The 27,303-nt window shown below is 40.4% G+C and overlaps 5 protein-coding genes across 21 annotated transcripts in view; 4 read left to right on the forward strand and 1 right to left on the reverse strand.

Annotated features, from left to right (window-relative positions):
• The first annotated feature begins 733 nt into the window (after positions 1-733).
• On the forward strand, positions 734-2,558 carry LOC113013295 (trypsin-3). The gene is made up of 5 exons (XM_026154092.1): positions 734-791; positions 1,210-1,366; positions 1,511-1,649; positions 1,726-1,977; positions 2,263-2,558. The coding sequence occupies exons 1-5, from the start codon at positions 734-736 to the stop codon at positions 2,413-2,415; spliced, it is 759 nt and encodes a 252-aa protein (XP_026009877.1). The 3' UTR covers positions 2,416-2,558.
• A 2,606-nt stretch (positions 2,559-5,164) lies between these two features.
• Positions 5,165-9,646, forward strand: pink1 (PTEN induced kinase 1). The gene is made up of 8 exons (XM_026153984.1): positions 5,165-5,657; positions 6,186-6,461; positions 6,587-6,690; positions 6,790-6,972; positions 7,162-7,325; positions 7,436-7,563; positions 7,831-8,061; positions 8,276-9,646. The coding sequence occupies exons 1-8, from the start codon at positions 5,304-5,306 to the stop codon at positions 8,558-8,560; spliced, it is 1,725 nt and encodes a 574-aa protein (XP_026009769.1). The 5' UTR covers positions 5,165-5,303; the 3' UTR covers positions 8,561-9,646.
• Positions 9,647-9,938: 292 nt separating this feature from the next.
• On the reverse strand, positions 9,939-12,692 carry LOC113013246 (tubulin alpha-1B chain). The gene is made up of 4 exons (XM_026153985.1): positions 12,584-12,692; positions 11,393-11,615; positions 11,158-11,306; positions 9,939-11,064 (listed from the first exon to the last, which is right to left on the reverse strand). Exons 1-4 carry the CDS (start codon positions 12,584-12,586, stop codon positions 10,084-10,086), a joined length of 1,356 nt encoding a protein of 451 aa, XP_026009770.1. The 5' UTR covers positions 12,587-12,692; the 3' UTR covers positions 9,939-10,083.
• Positions 12,693-13,722: 1,030 nt separating this feature from the next.
• Positions 13,723-17,568, forward strand: agmat (agmatinase (putative)). Its single transcript, XM_026154167.1, has 7 exons — positions 13,723-14,058; positions 14,471-14,673; positions 14,895-14,943; positions 15,351-15,546; positions 15,914-16,093; positions 16,243-16,327; positions 16,438-17,568. Exons 1-7 carry the CDS (start codon positions 13,754-13,756, stop codon positions 16,509-16,511), a joined length of 1,092 nt encoding a protein of 363 aa, XP_026009952.1. The 5' UTR covers positions 13,723-13,753; the 3' UTR covers positions 16,512-17,568.
• A 4,768-nt stretch (positions 17,569-22,336) lies between these two features.
• Positions 22,337-27,303, forward strand: part of hspg2 (heparan sulfate proteoglycan 2) — a 93,976-nt gene continuing 89,009 nt past the window's right edge. For 13 of the 17 annotated variants that reach the window (XM_026154414.1, XM_026154420.1, XM_026154416.1 and 10 more), the window contains exon 1: positions 22,337-22,820. In XM_026154414.1, coding sequence (XP_026010199.1) covers positions 22,752-22,820 — 69 coding nt within the window. In that variant the 5' untranslated portion in view covers positions 22,337-22,751. The remainder of the gene's footprint in view (positions 22,821-27,303) is intronic. The other 4 variants (XM_026154419.1, XM_026154428.1, XM_026154429.1 and 1 more) reach the window with 2 other exon arrangements.

Genomic DNA, 27,303 nt, shown 5'->3' on the forward strand with positions numbered 1-27,303 from the left:
AGTTAATCTTGCCAGTGTGACTTTTCTAACTTTATTATTTTATATCCTACATAATCGTGGAAACTATTGCAATCTAATTTCATCTCATTAAAAACATTATCAACATTTAATAGAGAAATAACTGTTGAAGATATTGTTGATCCTGTAGAGGCGTTGCCAACCTAAAAACTGCAAGTATAAAACTTGAGCTTAGAAATGGGCATAATACAAGAGAACACCCTAGCTTTGTCAGGTTGTAGGTCAGTTTCATTGTAGGAGCGTGAGATGGTTACAGAACACAACAAGACGAAAAGATAATTTAAACAAAAGATCTTGACAAGGATATAGTTACACTATAAAAAGAAAGAGGAGAGCATTGGTCTCATCATTTGGAGATACTCTGAAGCTTCCTGTGTCTAGACTTTCAGGTAAGCAAATTTTTATTTTAACCCTTTTTAGTGAAATTGTAATTAATGTTCAACTGTCTAAAAATAATTCACAGTCTCACTATATTTTAAAAATAAAAGCTCATTGTTCAAAAGAATTGAATTAAATGGTCATTTAGTGCTTTTGAAGATATTGTTGATCCTGTAATTGTTGCGATACAGTTTTTAAACAAAGCAAAATAACCAAATTAAGCAAAACTAAGCAAATAATTAATAGTTCATTAGCACGAGCAATTAAAATGACAGTAATTTATGTATATAGAAGCTGCTAGCTGTCGTTGTTCTGTGTTACAGGTATCAATTACAATATGGCTGCTGTGGCAATCACTACTGTGCTGCTTCTTTTGTCTTTTTCAGTAAATTCACGTGAGTTATATCTTTGAATTTTTCATTCCAAGACACTTAGCAAAGGATATGAAATTCTAGTCTCAATGTTTAGATCTAAAGACTAATACACAAAGACTTTAAAACAGCTGACAAAAACAGACATGTTAGTCGATCAGGAGAAATTTTCTGTGACGTGGCTGTAATACTGCTGTCTGACTCAGTTTATGAAGCCAGACAATACTGTAGAAATGAATACAGAACTGGAATATTATAAGGAGCTTGGAACGAAAACAACTAGACTTCTTTAAGTTAAGAAACTTACTAGAATATTCTGCTTTTTTTTTTTTTTTTTTTTTTTTAAGACACATTACCCTGACAATCTATCTTTTTTGTTGTAAACCAAAAGAACATAAAATATAGAGTCAAATTGTCTGATTCGCTCTGTCTTTTGTCACAGAGAAAGAGAATACAGGAAGGATCATCGGGGGTCAAGAGGTCGAACCATACTCTATCAAATACCAGGCATCCCTTCAGACTGAGGTCGGGGATCACTATTGTGGAGCCACGCTAGTTCACCCGGAGTGGGTGGTATCTGCTGCCCACTGCTGGAGACCGTAAGTACTGACACCATGCAGCAAGATTGCAGCTTTACTAATAAACATTAATGAAAATGTTTAATAATTATTGATGGAAAAAGGTCTGTTTTGAAAGAACATATGTGAAATTCTCATTTCGTTTTGTCTCTTTCTGTTTAACAGGAGTAATTTTATGAGGGTTGTGCTATGTGAGCACAGCCTGATCAAAACAGAGGGATTTGAACAGATCTTCAATGTCTCAAAGATATATGTACACAATTATAATTTCAGGACATATGAGAATGACATCATGCTTATTAAGGTAAGTAGGACTTGTACTTAGCTACAAAAAATGTGATCTCACAATGGTACCACCCTAACTTTGGTTTGTGTTACAGCTTAGCAGACCAGCACAGCTGAATGCTTATGTTCAGCCAGTTCTGATACCTGATGAAGGTACCCCTCCCTTTAGTGGCACCTGCATAGTGAGTGGCTGGGGAGTGACACAGGTTTACAGTTACACCCTCTCCCCTGTGCTACGTGCTGTGGATGTAAGAGAAATACCTTACTGCACTTGGTATTACTGGGGCAGGATCAAACCAGGTATGCTTTGTGCTGGATCTCCATACGGGGGAAAGGACTCTTGCCAGGTATACATTCATGGAAAACATGATTTATTTTGTGTTTGTGGTATGCTTAATTACTACTTAGCAACTGCATTTTGTAGAGTAATACTATTTTTAAATGAATATTTCCTCTTAAATTTATAGGCAAAATGACACCTGTTATATATGCTATAAAATATATTTTAACCAGTGATGATTTACATATAATTTCAGTGTCATTTTAATAATATTTAACATTTTCCATTTAAGGGTGAATGTGAAATGCTCTATTATCAAAAAACAATCCTGATTTGTTGTGGTACTCCACAGGGCGACTCCGGGGGCCCCCTTGTCTGCAATGGCTACTTTGAGGGCATTGTCTCCTGGGGTATTGGCTGTGCAAATCAGTACTACCCTGGTGTCTACACCAGAGTCAGGAGCTATATTCAGTGGATTAACTGGGTTATTGACAACACACCATGAGCGATTTTTTTCAAAAACAGTTAAATGAACATAATTTTCAGATGGGCCTGAAATGAATAAATATTAATGTTAGGAATTTCTAAAATGTTCCTGGAAATATGTCAATATTGCACCTATAATTAATTGATTGTCACTCTTTTTTCTGATAGGGAATAATAAAAGAAAGACTTGTTGTTATGATATCCTTTTTATTTTTTGTTGGTACTATAGCAGTATAATTAGTAACTGTGTTAATCATTCAAAGTGAATAGTACTATTGAAAAATCACCAATGTTGTTGTTTTCACATGAATCAATTTTCCTATTATGCCTGTTACTACAAGCAAAACCTCTTATATTTTATTTAAGCTTCATTGTAAATATGACAGTTTCAATTAGTGCAGCTTTAAGAACAATTTTACCAATGCACTGGGTCTATAAACTGACAAGTGATACTTGCTACTACTACTAGTATGGAATAAAAGGTTAACCCATCCACAGTGACAGTGAAGATGCTGATTGTCTGTATCATGCTTCTATCAGTCTCTTGTGTTCAAAGTCCAAAATGTCCAAAAGTTGCTTAGAATATAAAAATCAACAAAGTGCTCAATTTTTCTTCACAAAGAAGAGCTGACCTTTATATGTTCATAAAACACATAGCAAATGGTTACATAATGCAGCTAGACAAACAAACAAATATTTTAGTAATCTGTCAAAAACCTGTTTAAAACTCAAAATTATCGACTTCACTGAACTCGGGTCTTGTTTTAAACATAAAGAACTCCTTAGGAAAGTGTTTACTCGTGTTATAGAGCAACTTAGGGCAGCTGTGGCATTAACCTCACACTGGGTGCCTAATCAAGTTGTTGGGTACTGTATCTAAACAACTAAATATAGAAGCTATCCTGCTGCACACTGAATAATTACAGCTTCTCTCTGGTGCTGGTTTCTGTTGTTAAGCTAAACCTAAACATTCATGCTCACATTCACACCTACGCCAGTTAACCTAACAAAGTTATAACATATCCTAAAAAGCTCTGATTAAAAATAATGGCATGCTGGGAAGTATATTACTGGGAAATTCATGTGAACCTGTTGAGGTTAACTATAATTTAACAGTGAAACATTATGACTACGAATAAGTTGAAAATAGTGCAGTAAGTGTGTATGATACATCCTGGTCCAGTGGAAATGATTGTTAAATGAAGACTTTTATAAATCAGTGTCCTTGTTTGGCACAGTGACCCCATCTAGTTAGTTGGTTATGCATGTGCTAAACTAACAACAAACAACGAATGAACAAACAATGATCTACACAAAATGAAAATAAGGTTTAAAAAAGTGCCTTTAACCTTGGTGGGTTTTCAAACTTTTTAAGAGTATACACACAGTATCTGACCTCTACTGTGTGTGTGTGTGTGTGTGTGTGTGTGTGTGTGTGTGTGTGTGTGTGTGTGTGTGTGTGTGTGTGTGTGTGTGTGTGTGTGTGTGTGTGTGTGATAATTACATTTACCAAAAAGGATTAGGTGGTCATTTGAACTTGTAATATTGTATGTCAGGGGCATTCTCTCTGCTTTTTTGTTGTTGTTGTTTACAGTAAGGTGACTGGATCCTACCCAATGGAACTTCAGAGATAAACTATACATGCTACAGGTTTGGCATTGATCATGTGATCAAGCAAATGCTACCATTTGTCCAATTTTTTATAAGCATTAATGGAAGCTAAATTTGTTTTTATAGTCTTATGCTACAGATCTTGTACACTTGTGTGGTTTTGTACACTTGTGTGGTTCCTCTGTAGTTGCATAACTGTTAAGTTTAAATTAATAATTTTAGTAGTGATGAATTAATGATTAAAATATCTCTTATTTGAGCCACACATTTCTTGTGAGATCATACATTTCATCTCCAAAAGTTGATTCTGTTCATCTGGACGTAGCGTGGGAGAAACATTTCGTGACTCATCCAAGTGATGAACAGAATCAACTTTTGGAGATTTACTTACCTGGATGATTGAGCATGCATCAAGACAACATACATTTTAAATAAAAGATGGATATAGTCACCTTGATGTTTAGAGAAGTCAGGTTGTGAAGCTTCAGGCTGAGCATTTTCACCAGTTTATATCAGGACTGTGAAACTGAGGGACACTGCACACCCACTGGCCAACATGTCAGTGACATGGTAAAGCTTCACCCTCCTTTTGACCAGAATTCACTAAATTAACATGTTGTATCCAACATACAACAAAACTATGAACTGACAACACTTACAACAGCAAACCTAATTAGCAGGCTTCATTTATAAACTGTACAGGTGTAATGCACAGATACAGATATTCACTAATTAGTGCAAAGTAACAGATTCTTGGGTGGTCTGTACCACATAGGCAAGCCATAATTTTTGCCAGTTTTCTAATAAAATAAGTATCCACATGGGTAGTTGGATGACTTTTTAAAAGAAAAAAAAGAAAAGAAACAAACAGAAAAGAAAAGAAAAAAATCTACATCACCTTGAGTAGTTAAGGAGGGAGAAACTACTCAAACATTTTTGTGTCAGGCCTTAAACAACCTTTTAAATGCCATTGGGGACTGGGTTGTTATACATTTTTTTTATAATATATAGTGTGCTCGGCAGCCCAGCATAAATTGAACCTCTAGTGATCCTGTATTTGTGACATGATTAAATGTATTTGTGTTTATACCCTGATATGTCCCCTGATCGTTAAACGCCACCCTCCGGTAAACGAAAAGAAGACAGTCTAAAGGTTTGCGCATGCTCAGCAGCAGCAGTTATTGTTTTGTTTACATAACGCTGTCCTCTTGTGGGGCCTTTCGAGAGCTAGGCGTAGAGAGCTAGGCAGAAGTAAAACTTCGTTGTAGCAGCTTAAGTTACCTGTCCGGGTAAATTATGTCTGTGAAACACGCTATTAGCCGGGGACTCGAGTTGGGCCGGTCGGTCTTTCAGCTCGGTCTCCTGAAATCCGGTGGCCGACTCGCAGCAAAGCTCCGAGCTGACCGTTTCCGTGCAGGCCCGTCGGTCCGCACCGCTCAGCCTCAGGCTTTCCTGCCGTCTCGGTACCGCTATTACCGCACTTCTCTGAAAGGCCTGGCAGCTCAGCTTCAGTCCGCCGGCTTCAGGAGGTTTGCTGGCGGGTCCCCGCGTAACAGAGCTGTATTTTTGGCTTTCGGTCTCGGTGTGGGGCTTATCGAACAACAGTTGGAGGATGACAGAAAGAGTGCTTCAACATGCCAGGAGATCCAGGTATGGTATCTAAAAGTAGGTCACAGTAGGGTACCTAAGCGACATTTAAGTCGTTAAGTGTAGTAGCTTCTGACAAAGTGGTTTGTTAGTAGTCGTTTTTCTTTTAGTCTTTATTTTCATGGTTATTTGCCGTATTGGGGTTTTTTTTTTCACTGAAAGTTTGTTTATTTGTATCTTCACCAATTCTGCATATTGTTTTTACATTTATGAATGTTTTGTTGATACGGTAATGCATAGACCCAAGATTTGTGTACGTTCTTTAATTTTCATGCTGTTTGCACTGAGGCCTGAATGGATAACCTGGTTGCAATCTTGCATTAATTTACTTTTTATTATTTTAATATGTCTCTAGCTGCGTCTATAACAAGTGTAGGTACATTTGGGGGCTTTAAAAAGTTGTTGTATACAGTCTGATTGTTTTTCCTTTTTTTTTTCTTGACTAAATTTGTTTATAGCACGTGATTGATATGAACATATCTTTGTGTAGCTTATTATTATTATTATTATTGTTATTGCTTTCCCCTGCAGGCTGTTTTTAGAAAGAAGAAATTCCAGAGTCCATTTAAGCCATTCACCTCTGGATATAAACTGGAGGATTACATTCTAGGGAACCAGATTGGGAAAGGCTCCAATGCAGCTGTGTATGAGGCTGCAGCTCAGTTTGCTCCTCCAAAGCAAAGTGCCAGAAAATGCTCCCTGGTGCAGATAAAAGAAGGTGAAGTGGAAGCTGAGGCACCTCGATCTCTGACATGCTGCTCACTAAGGAACTTCCCTTTTGCTATTAAGATGATGTGGAACTTTGGGGTGGGTAGTATACTAATGGTTTGATAATGATTTCACATCTGTTTTAGGTTTTAATCCTCTGTATGAAAACAAACGAAAAAGAGCCACACATCAGTACCGACGGGTATTTTGCTATTTGTTTGCAGGCTGGGTCATCAAGTGAGGCCATCTTAAAGTCTATGTCTCAGGAGCTGGTCCCTGCAGGTCCTCATGCCTTAAAGCAGGAAAAAGAAGAAATTACTCTGGATGGGTAAGTATTATAACCTCAGTTCTTTTTATTCCTGCCTCAGAGTGGTGACCTAAGGATAGGAAACGTACTAATGAATGGCTGTGATTTCTCTACATGCAGACATTTCGGAGTCCTGCCCAAAAGAGTGTCAGCACACCCTAATGTAATCCGAGTGTACCGGGCTTTTACTGCAGATGTTCCATTGCTACCAGGTGCTCAGGAGGAATATCCAGATGTTTTGCCACCCAGGCTTAACCCTACAGGCCTGGGCAACAATCGCACTCTTTTCCTGGTCATGAAGAAGTAAGACCTACCTTCCTACCTACCTCAGTCCAACCCAGTATGTGTGCTAGAAACATTGTGTATAAAAAAAAAAAAAAAAAGTCACTGTCTTTGTTTTCAGAGATTTTTATTATTTTGTTGGGGTTTTTTTTATAGTGTACGTGTCAGGTCATTTTTATTCAGTAACTTCACAGATTTTTTGTGTCATAGCTATCCATGCACACTGAGGCAGTACCTGGAAATGTCCACACCAAGCCGCAGGCAGGGCACTCTGATGGTGCTGCAGCTCCTTGAGGGGATTGACCATTTGTGCAGAGAGGGTGTCGCTCACAGGGATCTAAAATCAGACAACGTGCTGTTGGAATTCGACTCAGGTCCGAACAAAATTCTGTCAATAACAGAACAGTTTAAAGCCAAATGTAAACTATGCCAGCTTGAGGTCTGTTTGGGTCACCGGTGTTATATTGATTTGTCCTTTATGCAGATGGTTGCCCCCGTTTAGTGATTTCTGACTTTGGATGCTGTCTGGCCCAGAGCGATTCTAGTCTGCAGCTGCCCTTCAACAGCATTTGGGTCAGCAAAGGAGGGAATGCTTCACTTATGGCTCCGGAGGTAAGATTAAAAATGTCTTTATTGTAACTGAGTAGCCACAGTTGCTGCGCCATCTCTTATTGGTGACTATTAAGACTGAATTTTGTGACTTTTGCCTCCACTCTGGTTATAACCGGAGGTGACACTTGGATACCATTCAAGTAACCTAATTGTATCTTTGTGTTTTGAAATGAATCATTAAGATAAATAAGAATTCATATAAATAGATAATTTGCAGTTAACCAGATATTTAATCACTTTAATTTCTCATAATTTTTCTGCCATCAGGTGGCCACTGCAGTTCCAGGATGTGGTGTGGTGCTTGACTACAGCAAGGCAGATGCCTGGGCCGTGGGCGCCATTTCCTACGAGATATTTGGACAGCAAAATCCATTCTATCGAGCAGTGGGGCTGGAGAGCAGGAATTACCAGGAGAAGCAGCTTCCTCCTCTACCCTCCAGTGTTCCAGCTGATGTGCAGTTCGTGATACGCTTACTTCTCAGGAGGAACCCAAACAAGGTGAAGAAGGGGCTGTGTTTAGTTTAATATTTAAGTTTTCAGTAAAAGAGAGCTAAAACAATATAGTTTCATTTATTAAACCAAAACATTGAACTAAAAAAAATCACAATTCTCTCAACACTAAGGGGAATTGTGAAGTTAACATTTTCTGTAGATTTACCTGAGAGGCATCTCTACCATTCCACTACTGAAACATGTTCTTCATACCCTGCAGCGCCCCACTGCCCGTGTGGCAGCTAACATGCTACATCTGAGCCTCTGGGGTCGGAAGGCTCTGGCTAACCAGGACAGTGTGGGCATGAGGAAGCTGGCTGATTGGTTGCTCTGCCAGTCTGCTGTGGTTCTCCTTAAGGGCTGTCAGGGGCCCAGTGGGAACAAAGTGGAGGCGGAGCTTCAGAGGAGTTTCCTGGCTAACTTAGAGCTGGAGGACCTGCGCACTGCTGTAGGCTTCCTCCTCTATGGGCGAGAGCAGAGCCAGGCCTGCGTGCTGTCTGTCTAGATTAACTCAAACACGTAGCTGAGAGTCACTGATATGGATAAACTGGGGCTTAAAATTGCTTTCAATACTCAGACTTCTGTATGTGTGGTATTTATTGTTTTAGCTGTAACATCTAATGGCTGTGGGTATTGTTTGATTATTTATCATGAATTGCCAAGTGGTGTAATTCTCCCTTTTCAAGAACCCGACCCTCAAACCTGTGTCCTCTAATGCTGCTAATGTTACTTATCTGCATTTCTCACATACTTGTGAATATGTTTCACTTGCCATCATCACTGTATCAGCAGGAATTCAAGCACTTCAAACATTCAAGTGTTATTGGTACCCATCATACAAAAATGCAGTTTGTCTTACACGTGCAATGCATTGTGGATTACTGAGACGGCTGCTGGGGAGTGATTGTGTTTAATTTTTCCCAACATTTGAGTTGCTTCGCAGCAAGAAATTCTATTATGTGAGTGGATATTTTGTTTTCCAAATTATGATACACTTTTTCAAATCAGCCTGTGGGGGAAAAAACAAACAAAAACTCACATTCATGCAGTTATTTTTGCAACTATGAAAATTTTTTGTACCAGTAAATGTGGAGGTCAATACAGATCAAGTTAGACTCTACTGTGTAGGGTAAGACCAAGTGAAAGGTTCACAAGTAGGACATAAAGTTGCCCCTTGATCTGGTTGTCAGTGGATATGTGTGTTGCAGTCAGTTGTACACTGATATTTCACAGCTAAGGAACATAGACCTGTCCTAAATGCTAGAACATATGAATCACATTGATCCTGATGTGTCATGCATGAGTAATTAATTAATCTTAAGGATCTGACTTTGTTCCACATTGCTGCTGTTTGCACTTTATGCTCATGTTATGCACCTGTTCAGAGCTGAGGTTTTCAGCTAATATAATATACAGATTTCATAATAATTGAAATATTGGGACTTAATCCTTCATATTAGGATAATCTACTGTCAAAAAGAATGAAAGGGATGCATGTATATGGCTTCCTACAAAAGATTATAAGATGGATTTTAGATGTATGTCGTTTTTTTTGCAGTGTTTCAGAATAAAAGTGTTAAAGAGCCCTGAAGTGGTTGTTCAAGTTCTTTCCTTTGTCTTTAGATATTTTCAAAATAAATAACTCGTATTGGTGATATAGTAATATCCATACATTTTTTTTTTAAAATTTTGATGATGAATATTATTAGCACTGTTTGTGAAATAACAAGTTGCGGCCTGATCTTAAATGTCTTTTTCTTGGAGTTCCAAAGCAGATTTCACCTGGATTTTTCCATGTGATCTTGGACAAACTAAAATTGTTTCTCTAAAAATCCCTCACAACTTAAAGGTGTTGTTATGCAAAAAAAGGTTTGATACAAGACTTCATTTTTCAGAAACTTTATTTAAGACAGAGCCATATTAGCATTTTAATAATTTATACTCTGAACAAAGTCAAACGGGTAATAAATAGACTGGAATGTATTTAGGAACACACTGAAGTTTCCTGTATAATCCCTCATGACCCTTTCAGTACTCCTCTCCTTCCTCTTCTCCTTCACCCTCAATAGAATCAACTCCCACCTCCTCATAATCCTTCTCCAGAGCTGCCATGTCCTCTCTGGCCTCGGAGAACTCTCCCTCCTCCATACCCTCACCCACGTACCAGTGAACAAAGGCACGCTTAGCGTACATCAGATCGAACTTGTGGTCGAGCCGAGCCCAGGCCTCTGCAATAGCAGTTGTGTTGCTCAGCATGCACACAGCCCTCTGGACCTTGGCCAGATCTCCACCAGGAACCACAGTGGGGGGCTGGTAGTTGATGCCAACCTTGAAACCAGTGGGGCACCAGTCCACAAACTGGATGGAGCGCTTAGTTTTGATGGTGGCAATGGCAGCATTGACATCTTTGGGTACCACATCACCACGGTACAAAAGGCAACAGGCCATGTACTTGCCGTGGCGAGGGTCACATTTCACCATCTGATTGGCTGGCTCAAAGCAGGCGTTTGTGATCTCAGCCACTGAGAGCTGCTCGTGGTAAGCCTTCTCGGCAGAGATGACTGGAGCATAGGTGGCCAGGGGGAAGTGGATACGGGGGTATGGCACCAAGTTGGTCTGGAACTCTGTCAGATCAACATTGAGGGCACCATCAAAGCGGAGGGAAGCAGTGATGGAGGACACAATCTGACTGATCAGCCTGTTCAGGTTGGTGTAAGTAGGACGCTCGATATCGAGGTTCCTACGACAGATATCGTAGATGGCCTCGTTATCTACCATGAAGGCACAGTCAGAGTGCTCTAGGGTGGTGTGGGTGGTCAGGATGGAGTTGTAGGGCTCCACCACAGCGGTGGACACCTGGGGAGCTGGGTAAATGGAGAACTCTAGCTTGGACTTCTTGCCGTAGTCGACAGACAGACGCTCCATCAGCAGGGAGGTGAAACCAGAGCCGGTGCCACCGCCGAAGCTGTGGAACACCAGGAAGCCCTGAAGACCAGTGCACTGATCAGCCTGAGGAGAGAGAGGGAGAGACAGCAACCAGATAAGAGATATACCCATCAGTTAGGTCATTTATGCAGGATTCTTCTGCTCTGATTTACCCACCAGTTTACGAATCCTGTCCAGAACCAAGTCAATGATTTCTTTGCCAATGGTGTAGTGTCCACGGGCGTAGTTGTTAGCAGCATCCTCCTTGCCAGTGATCAGCTGCTCAGGGTGGAACAACTGGCGGTAGGTCCCAGTGCGCACCTCATCTACAAAAAACCACCATTAAGAAATTATGTAAGGGTTTTAACAAATTAAAGAGGCAACAGCGATAAGTTTATTTCTAGAAGTTTACCGATGACAGTGGGCTCTAAGTCGACAAAAACAGCTCTGGGAACGTGCTTTCCAGCTCCAGTCTCACTGAAGAAGGTGTTGAAAGAATCGTCTCCACCACCAATGGCTTTGTCACTGGGCATCTGACCGTCTGGCTGGATCCCATGTTCCAGGCAGTAAAGCTCCCAGCAGGCATTGCCAATTTGGACACCAGCTTGACCAACGTGGATGGAAATACACTCACGCTAGTGTAAGGGGAAATAAGATTTGGATTAAAAACAAAGACGAGTCTTCCACTTGCTGAAGATAACCAGTTTTCAGAACAGTTTTTGCTAATTAAAAAAAGGAGGGATAAAACACATTAATCGGGCTCACAAATGAAACAATCACTGTACCGTATTTTAAATTGCCTTTAACACAACTGCTTAAATTACATTTTCCCTACCTTGCACAAGAAACCGTTAATAATACATTTTCTATATTCTATTATAACATTTGGATTGAGTCTCAGTCTGCCATTTATTTTACAGAAGCCCATGCATTTTGTGCTGCGACATAAAACTGCCTACTGCAGGATTACTGTAGACAGAGAGGATTATCTAGGTCAGACATGTTGCAGTGTGCTGGCTCTTTAAAAAGACACATTCAGATCATCCACTGGGGTTATATGTAACACAATTTGTGCTGTATTTGATTTTATGGTATATTTTTAAGCATATATGATATTAGGGATGGCTTAGTTTTATATAACACACAAACACAATATGGTGTATTATGTCACTGACATAATTATTTTTTAGAAAAGAGGACACTGCATTTATGTAACATACATTTACATACACGTTGTGTTAAATGGCTGGAGATCATGTTCAGAAATTGATAAGGGAGCCAATGGAAGGCAAGTGGACAAGGCTAGTGGTGAAGACTAAGATGATTTACAGGAGTTGTGTAGGATAAGGATCAGGCTCTTCCATATGAATGTAATTTATCATTTAAGTACGAACTTAACGAACTGACGACATCTCACACTATTTCTATTCGCAATTATGTATGATCACAGTAAGCTGCGGAATACTGCATGGCAACAAGCACGGTTGCAGTAATTTGGAAAGAAACAGATCTGAAAAAACGACCTAGTTTAATTTCCACATATGTTAGACTTAAACAGTAACAAATAAGCAAGTCAAATGTTAGAAATTAAGGTCTCGCTTACCATGATTGCTTGTCGGTATTATGCAATGTAATGAAACAAGCCAAAGGAGTGTCTGCGACTGAGGTGCTCGGTGTCTGAGGCTGCTGTGATGACGATCTTCGCTCTGCCTCTTCAGGAGGACAGGTGAAGTGCACAAACTGAAAATCCTTCTCCGTCTGGCGCAGTAATTGTTTCCCATTCAGAACCTCCAATGTGCGATAAGAGGCTTTCGGGAGCTAATTCCTCCTCCGCTAAGGCGTGAGTCGGTAGGATTATGCAGGACAATATAATACAGGACTGTGCAAAAAAGAGAGCAGAATTTCATAAAATCTGGTAGGAGGCAAGACCCTCGGATGTCCTTTTTCTAATAAATAAATAAATAAATAAAAAGGGGTATTCGCTTTGCTTGTGTAAATCAATGCAATTAGCCAGAAACCTGTTATCTTGAGTAAAGCCACGGCATCACAATGGAAGCTATATTGTTTGGAGATCCGAGAGAATAAAATAAAAAAGGCTTAATTCAGGAAAATGACAAATACTTCAGCCGTTGAACTCCACTTATGTGGTCGTGTACATTGAACAAATGGCTTGGCTGACGTGTCCAGGAGCAAAAGTAACTTTGAAATTACAAATTTGGCTTCCTTTTAAATTTCAATCTTATCACAGCTGTAATATTGCATTTTTCCCTATATATTTTCTTCTACATTCTACTTTAATGAAGTCATTAGCAAAAATCATAGAACTCGCATTCTGTCGATCGAGAGTATTATAACTACTTTATATGTATTCTTCAAAGTTTTGTTTATCAATCATTCATAACGCTGGTCCTCTTCCTGATAGACGGTCACAGCTGGTTTCTCCCTCGATTACTCATTTGCAGACTCTTGCTGCCTTCAGGGCTCCGAATCATGCTGTGACTTATAAGACCTATAAGAAAAGTAATGAATTAATCAGTCGCCTAACAAAGATGTGCATTACTTAACCTGCATAATAAGAATCAATTTGTGCATCCAATATCACAGTGTGTACAGTGCAAATTAATAAGTTAAATAAATACTGTTCAACTATACTTTTTCATTACGCTGCTCGACGCAAAACAAAATATTACGAGCATACAATAAAGCACTAAAGTAGCAGAAGTCCTTTAAAGGCCTGCTGACACAACTTAACTTTACGCTCAAGTTAGCAGGCATGTCGTCGCTTCGGAGAAACTTGCATTTGAGTCGTACCATTACCGCTGCAGCAGCGGACTTTTTCGCCTTGCAGCCACGACAGACTTTGGCTCTTTGCAGCGACAGACGAGGCCTTTGCATAAATCCGAACAGACAATGCTCAGGGAAACGCTACAATGTACCACCGAGCGCCGAGTTTGTTGCCAGGGTGGCCGGGATCCCCACCATGGCCAAATTACCTTACCAGGACACCGCAGAAGGGCTTGATGCAGCGTTTGTTGGCGTCCCAATTGATACCGGGACCTCGAACCGACCTGGCGCAAGGTAGTGTTTTTCTCTGCAGCTAATATTTAAACGTATGGGCCTGCTGCTCCGTAGACTGTCATTGGATGCATGCATAACAAAGCTGATGTTTTCAGGCGTTTAAAGATAGATTTAAGTTTCACTTTTGTAATTAAAGTGACTAAATTAATCTTATCCTCATGTTGTGCAAAACTTCACAGACCATCTTGTACACAATTGACACATATATAGGCAACAGAAATCCTCAGCTGCAGGGAATGTACAAAAGCTGAAACGTCCAAATTCATTTTGACCACCCAATACCTTACTGTGTACAGTAAACACTATTTTCATGCCATCAAGGTTAAAAATTGTCACAATAAAAAAAAAAAATGCAAAATCCAAGCAGCAGCCATTGTGCTTGAACAATCATAGCTGTCATCCTGGTTCACAGGTTTGGCCCACGACAGATCAGAGTTGAGTCGGCCATGCTGAGGGCTTACAACAGTGGCACCAGGGCAGCACCTTATGAGTCCCTCGTGGTTGCTGATATTGGGGATGTGAACGTTAATGTGTATGACCTGAAAGACACTTGCAAACGCATCAGGGAGGCCTACAGAAAGATCCTGGCCACTGGCTGCATCCCGCTAACTATGGGTGAGAAGAAAACTGATCTCTAGAGGTGAAGAAAACGCTCTAAAAGTGCCCTTGCTCACATTTTATTCAGACAGTTGCACAGATAGTCAAGGATAGCTCAGTAAATATTTAACAAAGCACAGTGTTGTAATACATGTTCAATTATTAGCCATTTAGATAGCTCTATAAACCAAAGAGAAGATTTGATCAAAGGTTGGATTTTAAGGAAGTTTTGTCTGCAGGTGGCGATCACACTATTGCTTACCCAATCCTGCAAGCCGTTGCTGAGAAGTAAGTGTGCTTTATTCCTAGGAACTACATGTGATGCAAATTATTTGAAGTTGAGACTGCTGATACAGTGCTACTTTTTTACACACTTTAGGATACAATAAACATTGTTTTGATCTGTGTTGAACTGTCTTAACACGGCTATTAAGCATTTTTCCCTCAAACTTCCAAAACTGTACAGCCTACAAATCCAAAAATGCATGATTCAGGTGTCGCTTGAGTTATGCATTCTTGTATTCACTGACTTTACAATCTGAGAATGCAATAAAATGAAAGAATACTGTTTTGTGTGAATTGGGTTTACTGAGAATGCAGGAAGAGTCCTCAGTTAATATATATAGCTGCCACTGATAAACTTCCTCTTTAACCATTTTATACCCCATGCCCTTGTTCCTGTGATAATTTGTTAGGCATGGCCCAGTGGGTTTGATCCATGTGGATGCTCATGCTGACACCAGTGATGTGGTATTGGGGGAGAAAATAGGCCACGGGACTCCATTCAGACGATGTGTGGAGGAAGGATTACTGGACTGCAAGAGAGTGGTCCAGATTGGCCTTCGGGGTTCAGGCTATTCTGCCGACTCATATGAATGGAGTCGGGCACAGGTACTCTGCTAGGTTACTGTTTCATGTGTGTAAAGCATGCTTATGTAGCATATATTTTTTGGCGTTGGATAAATAAACCTTTACTTGCTTGTTCCCCATAGGGAAATGCCTCAGATAAATTCAACATAATGGTTTTGGCATTTTGTCTGGAGAGTAAATGCTGTATAACTGGATTAATATAAAGTTGCAAGAATCTATGCTAATAATTGGTATATTTTATATCTTTATTGTGCTTGTTTTTTGACAACAAGATGCAAATGCTTTCATCTAGAACAAGGGCATTTTATGGCACTGACTCGGAGATGCCATATGTCTCAAAATAATTTTCTCATAACAAGGCTACTATGTGTTTTTTCTACTCCTCTAGGGCTTCCGTGTTGTGCAAGTGGAAGAGTGTTGGTTCAAATCTCTTGCGCCTTTAATGGATGAGGTCAGGAATCAGATGGGCAAAGGTCCAGTATACCTCAGTTTTGACATTGATGCTCTTGACCCTGGCTTTGCTCCTGGAACAGGCACACCTGAGATAGCAGGGCTCACTCCCATACAGGTAATCAAAGTGCTAAAGACACCTCAAAGTTTACTATACTAGTTACTAGCTATATATAAACAAAACTACATACACCAAGCAAGGAAATGTTGTATTTTCTGCTGCATTATTAATTCATTTTTTCAATCAATCGTCACGATTGGATTTAGGGAGTTGAGATTATTCGGGGATGCCATGGTCTGAACCTTGTTGGATGTGATCTAGTGGAGGTGTCACCACCCTACGACACCACAGGTGCTTTTTTTAACATTTAAATTCTTTTGAAATTCCAATTTTCTTTCTAATGTATTTTTTCCCTCTTGTCCTCTTATTCATTTCATTTTTTTCTTTCATTCTGTCAACAGGAAACACTGCATTGACTGGGGCCAACCTCCTCTTTGAAATGTTATGTGTTCTCCCAAAAATTAAGTACTATTGATAAATACTGAGAGCATAGAAGAGAATAAAATGTGTAGTTTTGGAAAAACTCGGACAATCAAATTTTGGTACAGTCATGCTTTGCACTCTTGAATGACACTAAAATATCTGAGGGTAATTACTGTCTTATAAATTGCGAACAAAATGATGAGTATGCCGCAGTGGACACAAGTTTTGATTCTGTAAGTATTGGCTTCATTAGGAAATCCTGCACTCATTCAACAGTGCAGTGCTGCAGATGAGTTTTAAGACCATGACAACTTAAGTGTAGTGCTGTTTGGGTGTACAGAAATGTGAAATTCAGTATTCACCAATGTGCATTTAAGGCAAGAAAGACAAACCGGTCAGTGATTTAAACTAACTGCTGCTTTTAGTAAATACGTAAGGAAATATTATTTTTGAAGTGTCTTTATTTACCTTGACTGCTGAAAACAAGTTTCTTCCTTCTGATATCACAATCCAGTCATAGTGCCTGGCACTCTTGCATTGTTTATGCTGTTGTACAAACTCAGTATATACTGCGCAGGAGCATTTCATTTCTTAAAAGGCTTTTATTTCAACCTTTCAGAAAAATGTTACATGTCTATGGTTTCAAAATTCACGATATGAAAACTGGTTACTAATTCATGTTTTTTTCTAATGCTTGAAATGTGTGTTCTCCAGGTGTTAACACAAATATCATCCTGGCACACTTTGGGCCCTGTAGTGCCAACTGAGCATTGTTTAAATGGCCCAGCATACCTGACTATTGTTGCTGTCCATCATTTTATCACCAGTGTGCACATCTTCTGATGACTGCTGCAAGAAGGATGGCTCAAAATGCCACAAAACTCAAATCATCCTAATCTAGTTCCTTGAACAGAACGCGACCTTCACGAAGTCTATTGTAACTATTGCAAATGACCACTTTAAAAATGTCAAAGTCTGGCTTAGATGCAAAATATGAAAGAAGGAGGGATGACTCAAGGCTTGCACAGTACTGTATTTTATTAGCATTATATAACAGCAGCTATTATAAGAGAGAATTGTACTTTTTCTGAAATGTAGGCCTTGGACACCTTTATATAACTCAAAAAAATACAATATTTTTTTTCAACCAACCTTCTTTTTCCTCTTCTTTTACCCGTCTTCATTTCCTATCTTTTCCCTTTCTTGAAGGGCAGCATAGTGTCACAGGGATTAATACTGCTGTCTCATCAGTCTCCCGGGTGTTTCTGTGTGTAGTTGTCTCCCCCATGCTTGCATGGGTTTATACTTTTCTCCAACCTCTCTGGATGGGTTGTGATTATGGGTTATTCTTCAAGCACTGCTAACTTTAATCTCAGTCTGGCAACACATTATTGGCCATATTTTCTTGACAAAAATGATAGAACAGACACAGTGCCTATAAAATCAGCCAAACTGTATAATTTCATTTAAAAAAATGGTAACATATTCCAGTGGTTGTTGACCTGAAGAGTGTGTGTGTGTGTGTGTGTGTGTATATATGTATATATATATAGATATATATATATATACAGTGGGGCAAAAAAAGTATTTAGTCAGCCACCGATTGTGCAAGTTCCCCCACTTAAAATGATGACAGAGGTCAGTAATTTGCACCAGAGGTACACTTCAACTGTGAGAGACAGAATGTGAAAAAAAAATCCATGAATCCACATGGTAGGATTTGTAAAGAATTTATTCGTAAATCAGGGTGGAAAATAAGTATTTGGTCACCTCAAACAAGGAAAATCTCTGGCTCTCACAGACCTGTAACGTCTTCTGTAAGAAGCTTTTCTGTCCCCCACTCGTTACCTGTATGAATGGCACCTGTTTGAACTCATCATCTGTATAAAAGACACCTGTCCACAGCCTCAAACAGTCAGACTCCAAACTCCGCCATGGTCAAGACCAAAGAGCTTTTGAAGGACACCAGGAAAAGTATTGTAGACCTGCACCAGACTAGGAAGAGTGAATCTACAATAGGCAAGCAGCTTGGTGTGAAAAAATCAACTGTGGGAGCAATCATCAGAAAATGGAAGACATACAAGACCACTGATAATCTCCCTCGATCTGGGGCTCCACGCAAGATCTCATCCCGTGGGGTCAAAATGATCATGAGAACGGTGAGCAAAGATCCCAGAACCACACGGGGGGACCTGGTGAATGACCTGCAGAGAGCTGGGACCAAAGTAACAAAGGTCACCATCAGTAACACACTACAACGGCAGGGAATCAAATCCCGCAGTGCCAGACGTGTTCCGCTGCTGAAGCCAGTGCATGTCCAGGCCCGTCTGAAGTTTGCCAGAGAGCACATGGATGATACAGCAGAGGATTGGGAGAATGTCATGTGGTCAGATGAAACCAAAGTAGAACTTTTTGGTATAAACTCAACTCGTCGTGTTTGGAGGAAGAAGAATACTGAGTTGCATCCCAAGAACACCATACCTACTGTGAAGCATGGGGGTGGAAACATCATGCTATGGGGCTGTTTTTCTGCCAAGGGGACAGGACGACTGATCCGTGTTAAGGACAGAATGAATGGGGCCATGTATCGTGAGATTTTGAGCCAAAACCTCCTTCCATCAGTGAGAACTTTGAAGATGAAACGAGGCTGGGTCTTCCAACATGACAATGATCCAAAACACACCGCCCGGGCAACAAAGGAGTGGCTCCGTAAGAAGCATTTGGAAGTCCTGGAGTGGCCTAGCCAGTCTCCAGACCTCAACCCCATAGAAAATCTGTGGCGGGAGTTGAAAGTCCGTGTTGCTCGGCGACAGCCCCAAAACATCACTGCTCTCAAGAAGATCTGCATGGAGGAATGGGCCAAAATACCAGCTACTGTGTGTGCAAACCTGGTAAAGACCTATAGTAAACGTTTGACCTCTGTTATTGCCAACAAAGGTTATGTTACAAAGTATTGAGTTGTATTTTTGTTATTGACCAAATACTTATTTTCCACCCTGATTTATGAATAAATTCTTTACAAATCCTACCATGTGGATTCATGGATTTTTTTTTTTCACATTCTGTCTCTCACAGTTGAAGTGTACCTCTGGTGCAAATTACTGACCTCTGTCATCATTTTAAGTGGGGGAACTTGCACAATCGGTGGCTGACTAAATACTTTTTTGCCCCACTGTATATATATATATATATGCGCAATTTTATTTGTATAGCACCTTTCTAGACAGAATCACAAAGTGCTGCACATAAGATAACAAATAATAAAAGGGTAAAACAGACAATATAAAAATATCTATCTATCTACAGACTGTAATTTTGTAGGATTATCAGAGTTGCAATATATGTTTTTACTTATTGCTTGTTTACTGCTTTTAATATTTTGTCATTTTTAAAATGAACTTGAGTTCTCTTAGCAAAATATTTACTATATAAAGTCTTGATGTCTTTGTGACATGTAGCTTTATACATGCGGATAATCAACTTGTAATCTGCAAAGTGACTCTGGAGTTACTCTCATTTCCCATCTTTCTAATTTACCAACAGCACTTTTTTAACAAAACGCTGCTTGGGACTTATCTGGTGCAATCGAAGCAGAGGGCAGGGAAAGATATGACATACATATTATGATGAAATGAAAAAGATTGGGACGAGCATCCTATGTGTGCTCCAACTTCTTTCAGCATAACTTCATTTGCATCAGGCTCCAAGGGGCGTTGACCCTTGCTGAGAGAGGGATCATTTCATTTTTTCTGGCTGGTCTGTTGGTTTTTGGCAGCTGTAATCTGCAGCTGAACAGTCCAGCTTCACTGTATCACAGTTACAGTAATATCACAATACATAGTAACAAACAACACTGCTAAGCTACAGGTTTTAAAGGGTCGGACACAAAAAAAAAAGAGAGACTTGATCTTAACTTCTGAATAGTTTTCAATCCATTGTTTATTTACTTCTCCAACTACAAAATAAAACTCTCAAAGGCATGAAATTACATACAATGTATATATACTCCTGGCATTATGCTTCATAAACATGCTGCTGAAACAGTACTTTATTGAACACCAACACACGTTCGGAATTCACAGAGGACTCGTTTGGCGTTTCCAACACGGCCACAAAACAGACAACTAAACAGTTTGTTGAAAGTTAAGTTGACTTTGAGGCCTATAATAATGGGTTAAGACATTTTTTACTTAACTTTTTCACATGATTTTTCCAGAACTTTTCTGCTGACTGCAAGCAAGGGAGTAGTCCCTAAATCACACCACTGTGGTCAGTGAGATGCCTCTTATAAACATTCATAGTCAGACCAGTCAGACCCAGAAATAAGCTCCCTCTTGTATCCAAGAGGCTAGAGGGGTCTATAGAGCACTGGTACAAATTCCTGCTCTTGGAATAACTGCAGCAGTTTAGGTGTTATTTATCCTCTATGCTGTAGCATTTAGTTTATGTAATGGTGGTGTTTATGGTATTACAGTATAATAAAAGAGTTCACTGAGTAAAAGTTTGGAAGTTTATCATAACTTTCAGCAGTGTTTCCAACACTTTTGGTATGCGACCTCTGACAACATAAAACAACTTAAATCCCTTGTCCCTCCTTGCATGTGTCTCAAACGTGTGATTAGGCGCGGCTGGCTCTACTGTGAGGTCTCTGGTGTATTTACCCTTCCACACCTTGTTTTGTTTTCTTTTGACATCTTTTTGATATTCCAAGATGAGACACAGAATTGATTTTTTAGAAGACTGCTTTTGTACAGTAAATGATTCGACTGGATAGGAGCTCAGAGGTGTCAAATTCGCTAGATGCCAACCAAACATGATGAGCCCATTTTGTTCATCTACTTTTAGTCTATTTTCATGAGCAAACTGAAGCAGCCCATAACTGTCTCTATTCAGGGTTTAGCTTTTAATTGGCAACAGCTGCCCTCTCAAACCTCAGAGTGATAAAGTATCACTCTTTTAAATGGTTGGATGCAGACATCCAGTCCTTCAAACAGCTACTGACTTCAGTCCTGACAAACAAGCTTATATTTGGGACGTGTCTCCAGCGACACAGCACACAGCAACGCAAGGCAGTTAAATGGTTGTGGGGGTATCTCTGCACTGGGAGGTCGGTGTGCTGCACTTTAGAACTCCAGTAGAGGGCAACAAAAGCCCAAATATATTGCCAAGAACTGAAGCGACATATTTTCATAAACTCTGCAGCAACACTTTTATTTTCAAACCAATTGAACCAGTCCTGACTGCAAACAGATGGGCACTCTTCATTGCTTTTACTGTTGTCAGTAAATATTGAGTGAGTGGAATTTGTTACAGGAATGCGTCTCCTAAATATATATATATATATATATTTATGAAGCACTAGCATGTCCCCCAGTAGGTAAAGACAAATAACAGATCCCTTTAGGTTAGGTGTTGTTCCTGAAACTTGTTACTTATTTCTGGATAATTCAGATGTGTAGCTAGTTTAAAAATAAACAAAAAGTAACTCATATGTGTTATAATAAAATAATAATTAACTACGCTGTTACACTTGTCCTCATTTAAACACGAATCAGATGGTCAGTAAACAGTTTTAATGTACTTTAGAATTTCATTTTTTAAATTACATTTTAACTGAATTTTCCAACAATTGATCAAATCAGTCCTACAATTACCCATTCAAAATTCCACTTCAGTATCAAAGCCTGTCACTGAGCCACTGTGCCGAATTCGTTCTTTTGGAAATCAAGTAATTTCTGCACTCTTACAGATTACCCGGAATACTTTTGGATTTTTACTTGCAGGATACTAAAGTATTGGAACAGTGGTGCTTTGCTACTTTTGTTCGAGTAAAGACTTAAAAACGTCCTTCACCACCACCACACACTTTATTCTCGGCGACGTCTCCCCACAGTGGTATTAGTTGTACTCTCTTTGAGCACTCCATGAATTCCATTCCGCCTTTTACTTTTCGGCAGCGCACTCTCCGCACAGGACTTCCCATTGACTTTGCAAGGCTGCATTCAACCCACCACAAGTCCCAAGTTTCGGAGTGCAAGGGAGAAGAAGCCCCATAGTGTCGATCTTTTTTATTTGCGTAATCTTTTTGAAAAGAAAAAGAGAGAAAAACACGAGAAGGGATCCGTTTTACCTGTTGATGAAGTCCCACCGGGCGTGGGACGCAGCGGAGCAGTCGGGTTTCTAGAAGAAAAGTCTGAAATAGGTGCACCGTTCCAGTGGCCAGGAGGCGTGAAGGACCCTCGTATTCCCCCCTTTCCCCCAGCATTTACAGCCTGTGCTGGGTCGGTGGAAAATGGGCACTCTGACCACTTCGATCTGTGGACTTATCCTCTCTTTCATACTCACATCGCAGCTTTTTACTGTAAGTGAGCTCAAACTTTCTCTTTACGCTTTCATTTTACTTTTAAACTCCCCACTGGCGACTTTATTTATCAGTTGCTTACATAACTCAAATATACAAACAATTTATTCCACTCCCCAAAATCAAGTTAAGGTTAAGAAGCAGTGTCTTTGTATCCTATTAAAAGGTCATATGTTGATAGTAGTGTTGATTGTGGGTAAATGTGTGGCGACGGGTTGCTCACATGCAGGTGGGCTGTATAACTGAATCCAGTCAGCATGAACTGTAAAGATGCTTTTAGAAGTAATATGACAAACTAGAGGCTCCGAGCCGGGCTAAGTTTGTCCATAGAAACAAGCTATTCATAGTCTCCCTGGAGTACTCAACTCCTAAACCTTCTTAAACTTTGTGAGGCTCCATTTTGCGTGGCCTAGGCTTTCTGTTATAACTAAGATATGCAATGTTTGACAATGATTAAAAAAACCGGAAATAACAGAATTCTGTGGTAGTTGGTAGTTTGTGTCTTCTCACATTTAGGCTGAGTGTTTTATTCTGTCCTGGAGAGCCTGGAATTCTTGAGAATAAAAGATGCAGGTCGCTTGAGGGTGATGGCTTGAGTTTTCAGTAATGTTATTCAAAAGGAAAAAGAAATGCATTCACCTCAACATTACCATTGACGTGTATTCAAGAGCGACTGCAGGTACAAAAATGTGCTGTACTGAGAATTTCTTACCTATGTCTGTTTTCACTTAAGGCAGCAGCCAGCAGTTATCTTTATTGAATATTTGTTCATTTATTTACTCGATCCAGTTTTTAGGATGTAAAACTGGCTTGGTATTGCTCATTATGTCCAATTGAGAGCAAACAACAAATGAATGGAACAAATATGAAGTTGAAATATTTTTGCTTGGTAACTAACTAACAAATGAGTGTACAGTCCACACAGTGTTGAATATATTTGTTTGATTAATTACTGATATTGCAGCCTAAGATATTGTTTGTCTTCTTGCCTCTGTGTCTGCGCTGTGAATCATATAGAGGATGACCGTTACCGGGCGGCTGAGAATAGACTGCCCCCACCCTTTGCAAATCCCGTCTGGTGTCTCACCTTTATGCCCTCCAATAAACAGAGCTGTCACGATTGAAATATCTGTGACATCTCTGTGTTGATTTGATCTAAACCAAATCCTTTTTGAATGATGGGACATAGTTGCACAGGTCAGCAGACATAAATCTTTCACATGCTGGACTTGGTGTGTGAGCAGTGGTACGCTTGACGTTTGAAAAGCTGTAGTGTTGAAGTTTTCATGACTTTAAGATATATTTTACATCCGGTGATGCCATGCTATTGAGCACTGAGCTTTTCGTTTGGAGTGGCAGAACATGTATCGCGTGTGTCTTCAGTGTCACCATAAGTTATGTATGTTCAATATCATCGATCTATAGAAGTCAGCTCCAGAGGGCTATTATCACCTGTTGTGTTCTGTCACTGAAAGGTAACATGAGATGGCCTCTACACTTTTACCACAGCCTTGGCTGACTGTTAGGCCAACAACACCAGTATAATTGAATTATCTGTAACCGCAAACAGCATCTGTTTCTGGTATTATGCTTTTGAACTCCAGCAAGCGAACTGTCTCTTGATTCAATTAAGCACACGCGCGTACTGGTGTTACTACGAGATCCTCTTTCCTTCGTGCTGGAATGTCAGCTTCATGCGCAACAGCTCAAGACAATCAAAGTCAATAAAAACTCAGTGGGTGAGAGTTATCCATTAAATAAATAAAAAAGAGTACCCATATCCCACTGTGAACAAGCAGCAGTAAAAGTGTGAAGAATTGTGCGAACCAAACATCGACACAGCTTCATATTTAATAAGAAACAAATGATGACTGTTTTTTTTTCATTATGTCTTTCTTAAACATATGTAAGCTTGGGAGGTCACTTGGCTTTCTGGGGGTATGACATCAGACTAACCGTGACATTACCACTGACAATTTTGGTACAGAAATTTCTCCCAGTATAGACTGTCATAAGTGTTCCTTGACTTCATTCGGGGCGGCGGGGGAAGGGCAGCTTGGATCGCTATGACTACATAGTCTGAAGTGTGTGTGTGTCATTGGTCTGAATTGTTGTCTTTTTCTGCTGCGTGTAACTCGACCCCTTCATCCTCCTACTAAATATTATGCAGTGACAGTTTGATTCGATGGTGTAGTCAGTTTGTGCCATGCAGACTTGGTGAAGTGGTCGGCCGTCTGTGTGGTGCTTTGTCATTTCAGATCCAGCTACCTGGTGTTTAATTCCCATTCAGAATCAATGAGGACTCTGGGGAGTTGAAAAGCACAGCAGTGCAAACACCAACTCCACTCCATAGTTTGAACAGTAGGGAAAGCCTGCCCCCTGGACACATTCACATAATTGCTTGAAGACTAGGTTTGGTAAACACTGCATTGTTGAATTATAGTCCCAGGAGAGAGGCCATCTTGGTTGATGGGACAATACTGCACTAAATTGGCCCACCCCACCCTCAAGCACATTGGCACATATGGAGAGCAGGCCAGGAAGCTGGCATTTGTTGACTCTGCAGTGAAGTGTGACTTGGAACGGTATAGAGGTCAAGAGGCGAGGACTCCGAACCTGGCTCTGTTTCACAGTTCAGCAGAGTTCCTCATTATTTATTCATAGCCTACATTAGCCACTGCTACCTGAACTTTTTACGTGTTTGTCTTCACAATCAGTCATGCTGCTTTGCTATAACCTTTTCATTGGCCTGACACGTCCTTTGCTGCTTTTCCACCTCACAGAGAAGATTTGCTTCTCTGTAAGGGTTTTCATCGAGTCTATAGATAATTACAGGTTGAACAGACATGCATCACAGCCTTTACATTTACAATTACTCTGAAATATTTCATGAACTATGATTTTGCTATCAGGACCCTTTGGCTTTGTAACTTGTTTAATGAGCTCAGTCTTGCAGAATCAGTGAATTCCTTAAAATCCCTTCCTAACACTCATTCCTGTAGACCTGCTTTTATGTAATGAAATTACATCTGATGTGTCTGTAGTCCCAGCCTGCTTCAAAATGGCCACCATCGTCCCTGTACCCAAATCCTCCACCATCTCCTCATTGAACGACTGGCGACCTGTAGCCCTGACCCCCATCGTAAGCAAATGCTTCGAGAAGCTGGTCAGGGACTTCATCTGCTCTGCACTACCCGACTCACTGGACCCTCTACAGTTTGCATACCGCCACAACAGGTCCACTGATGATGCCATAGCCCTGACACTACACACTGCCCTGTCACACCTGGAGAAGAGAGACACGTATGTGAGGATGCTGTTTGTAGATTACAGCTCAGCATTCAATACCATCGTTCCCTCGAAGCTGGACAGGAAACTGCAGGATCTAGGACTGAGCAGCTCCCTCTGCAGCTGGATCCTTAGCTTCCTGTCTGACAGACGCCAGGTGGTCAGACTGGGCAGCATCACCTCATCCCCCATCACACTGAACACTGGTGCTCCACAGGGGTGTGTACTGAGCCCTCTCCTGTACTCACTCTACACCTACGACTGCACAGCCACTAACAGCTCCAACATCATTGTGAAGTTTGCGGACGACACTACAGTGGTGGGTCTTATCACCAACGGTGATGAGACGGCTTACAGGGAGGAGGTCAGCGCCCTGACCCACTGGTGTCAAGACAACCATCTCACCCTCAACGTCGCAAAGACAAAGGAGTTGATAGTGGACTTCCGGAGGTGCAGAGAAGTACACACCCCCATCACCATCAACGGCGCTGCTGTGGAGAGAGTGAGCAGCTTCCGGTTCCTTGGAGTACATCTGGCTGAGGATCTTACGTGGTCAGTACACACAAACAAAACAGTGAAGAAGGCGCAGCAGCGCCTCTTCTTTCTCAGGAGACTGAAAAGATTCGGCATGAGCCCCCGCATCCTCAGGACCTTCTATCACTGTGCCATTGAGAGCATCCTCACTGGATGCATCACCACCTGGTATGGCAACAGCACCGCCTACAACTGCAAAGCTCTCCAGCGAGTAGTGCGGTGCTCTGAACGGATAATTGGAGGTGAGCTTCCCTCCCTCCAAGACATCTACAGGAAGCGCTGCCTGAGGAAAGCGGGGAGGATCATCAAGGACTCCAGTCACCCCAGCCATAAACTGCTCAGACTGCTTCCATCAGGAAGGAGGTTCTGCAGCATCCGGTCCCGTACCAGCAGACTGAGAGACAGCTTTTTCCATCAGGCCATCAGACTGCTGAACACGTCATAGACACCTCAGCTTCACTACTGGAACTTCAACATTATGCACTCCACACTGTATATAAATGCCACTTGTTTTGCACATATTCAACTCTGTATATTTTATATATTTTATTATTATTATTATTTTTTAAATTTTTTAAATTTTTAAATTTTTAAATTTTTTTTTATTTATTTATTTATTTATTTATTTATTTATTTATTTTTTACTATTTAATTTGTAAAA

This window comes from Astatotilapia calliptera, chromosome 20 (genome assembly GCF_900246225.1).
Source record: "Astatotilapia calliptera chromosome 20, fAstCal1.2, whole genome shotgun sequence".
NCBI classification, from domain to species: Eukaryota; Metazoa; Chordata; class Actinopteri; order Cichliformes; family Cichlidae; genus Astatotilapia; species Astatotilapia calliptera.

Excerpts from the sequence above, each read along its gene's own strand:
- pink1 (XM_026153984.1), top strand. The coding sequence starts at position 5,304 with ATGTCTGTGAAACACGCTATTAGCCGGGGACTCGAGTTGGGCCGGTCG. Across the intron at positions 6,973-7,161 it reads CTTTTCCTGGTCATGAAGAA|CTATCCATGCACACTGAGGC; the intron begins GTAAGACCTACC and ends TTTGTGTCATAG. Across the intron at positions 8,062-8,275 it reads TCAGGAGGAACCCAAACAAG|CGCCCCACTGCCCGTGTGGC; the intron begins GTGAAGAAGGGG and ends CATACCCTGCAG.
- LOC113013295 (XM_026154092.1), top strand. The coding sequence starts at position 734 with ATGGCTGCTGTGGCAATCACTACTGTGCTGCTTCTTTTGTCTTTTTCA. Across the intron at positions 792-1,209 it reads GTCTTTTTCAGTAAATTCAC|AGAAAGAGAATACAGGAAGG; the intron begins GTGAGTTATATC and ends CTTTTGTCACAG. Across the intron at positions 1,978-2,262 it reads GGGGAAAGGACTCTTGCCAG|GGCGACTCCGGGGGCCCCCT; the intron begins GTATACATTCAT and ends GGTACTCCACAG.
- agmat (XM_026154167.1), top strand. The coding sequence starts at position 13,754 with ATGTCGTCGCTTCGGAGAAACTTGCATTTGAGTCGTACCATTACCGCT. Across the intron at positions 14,059-14,470 it reads TCGAACCGACCTGGCGCAAG|GTTTGGCCCACGACAGATCA; the intron begins GTAGTGTTTTTC and ends CCTGGTTCACAG. Across the intron at positions 16,328-16,437 it reads ACCACCCTACGACACCACAG|GAAACACTGCATTGACTGGG; the intron begins GTGCTTTTTTTA and ends TTCTGTCAACAG.
- LOC113013246 (XM_026153985.1), bottom strand. Across the intron at positions 11,307-11,392 it reads CTTAGAGCCCACTGTCATCG|ATGAGGTGCGCACTGGGACC; the intron begins GTAAACTTCTAG and ends GGTTTTTTGTAG. Across the intron at positions 11,065-11,157 it reads TGGACAGGATTCGTAAACTG|GCTGATCAGTGCACTGGTCT; the intron begins GTGGGTAAATCA and ends CTCTCTCCTCAG.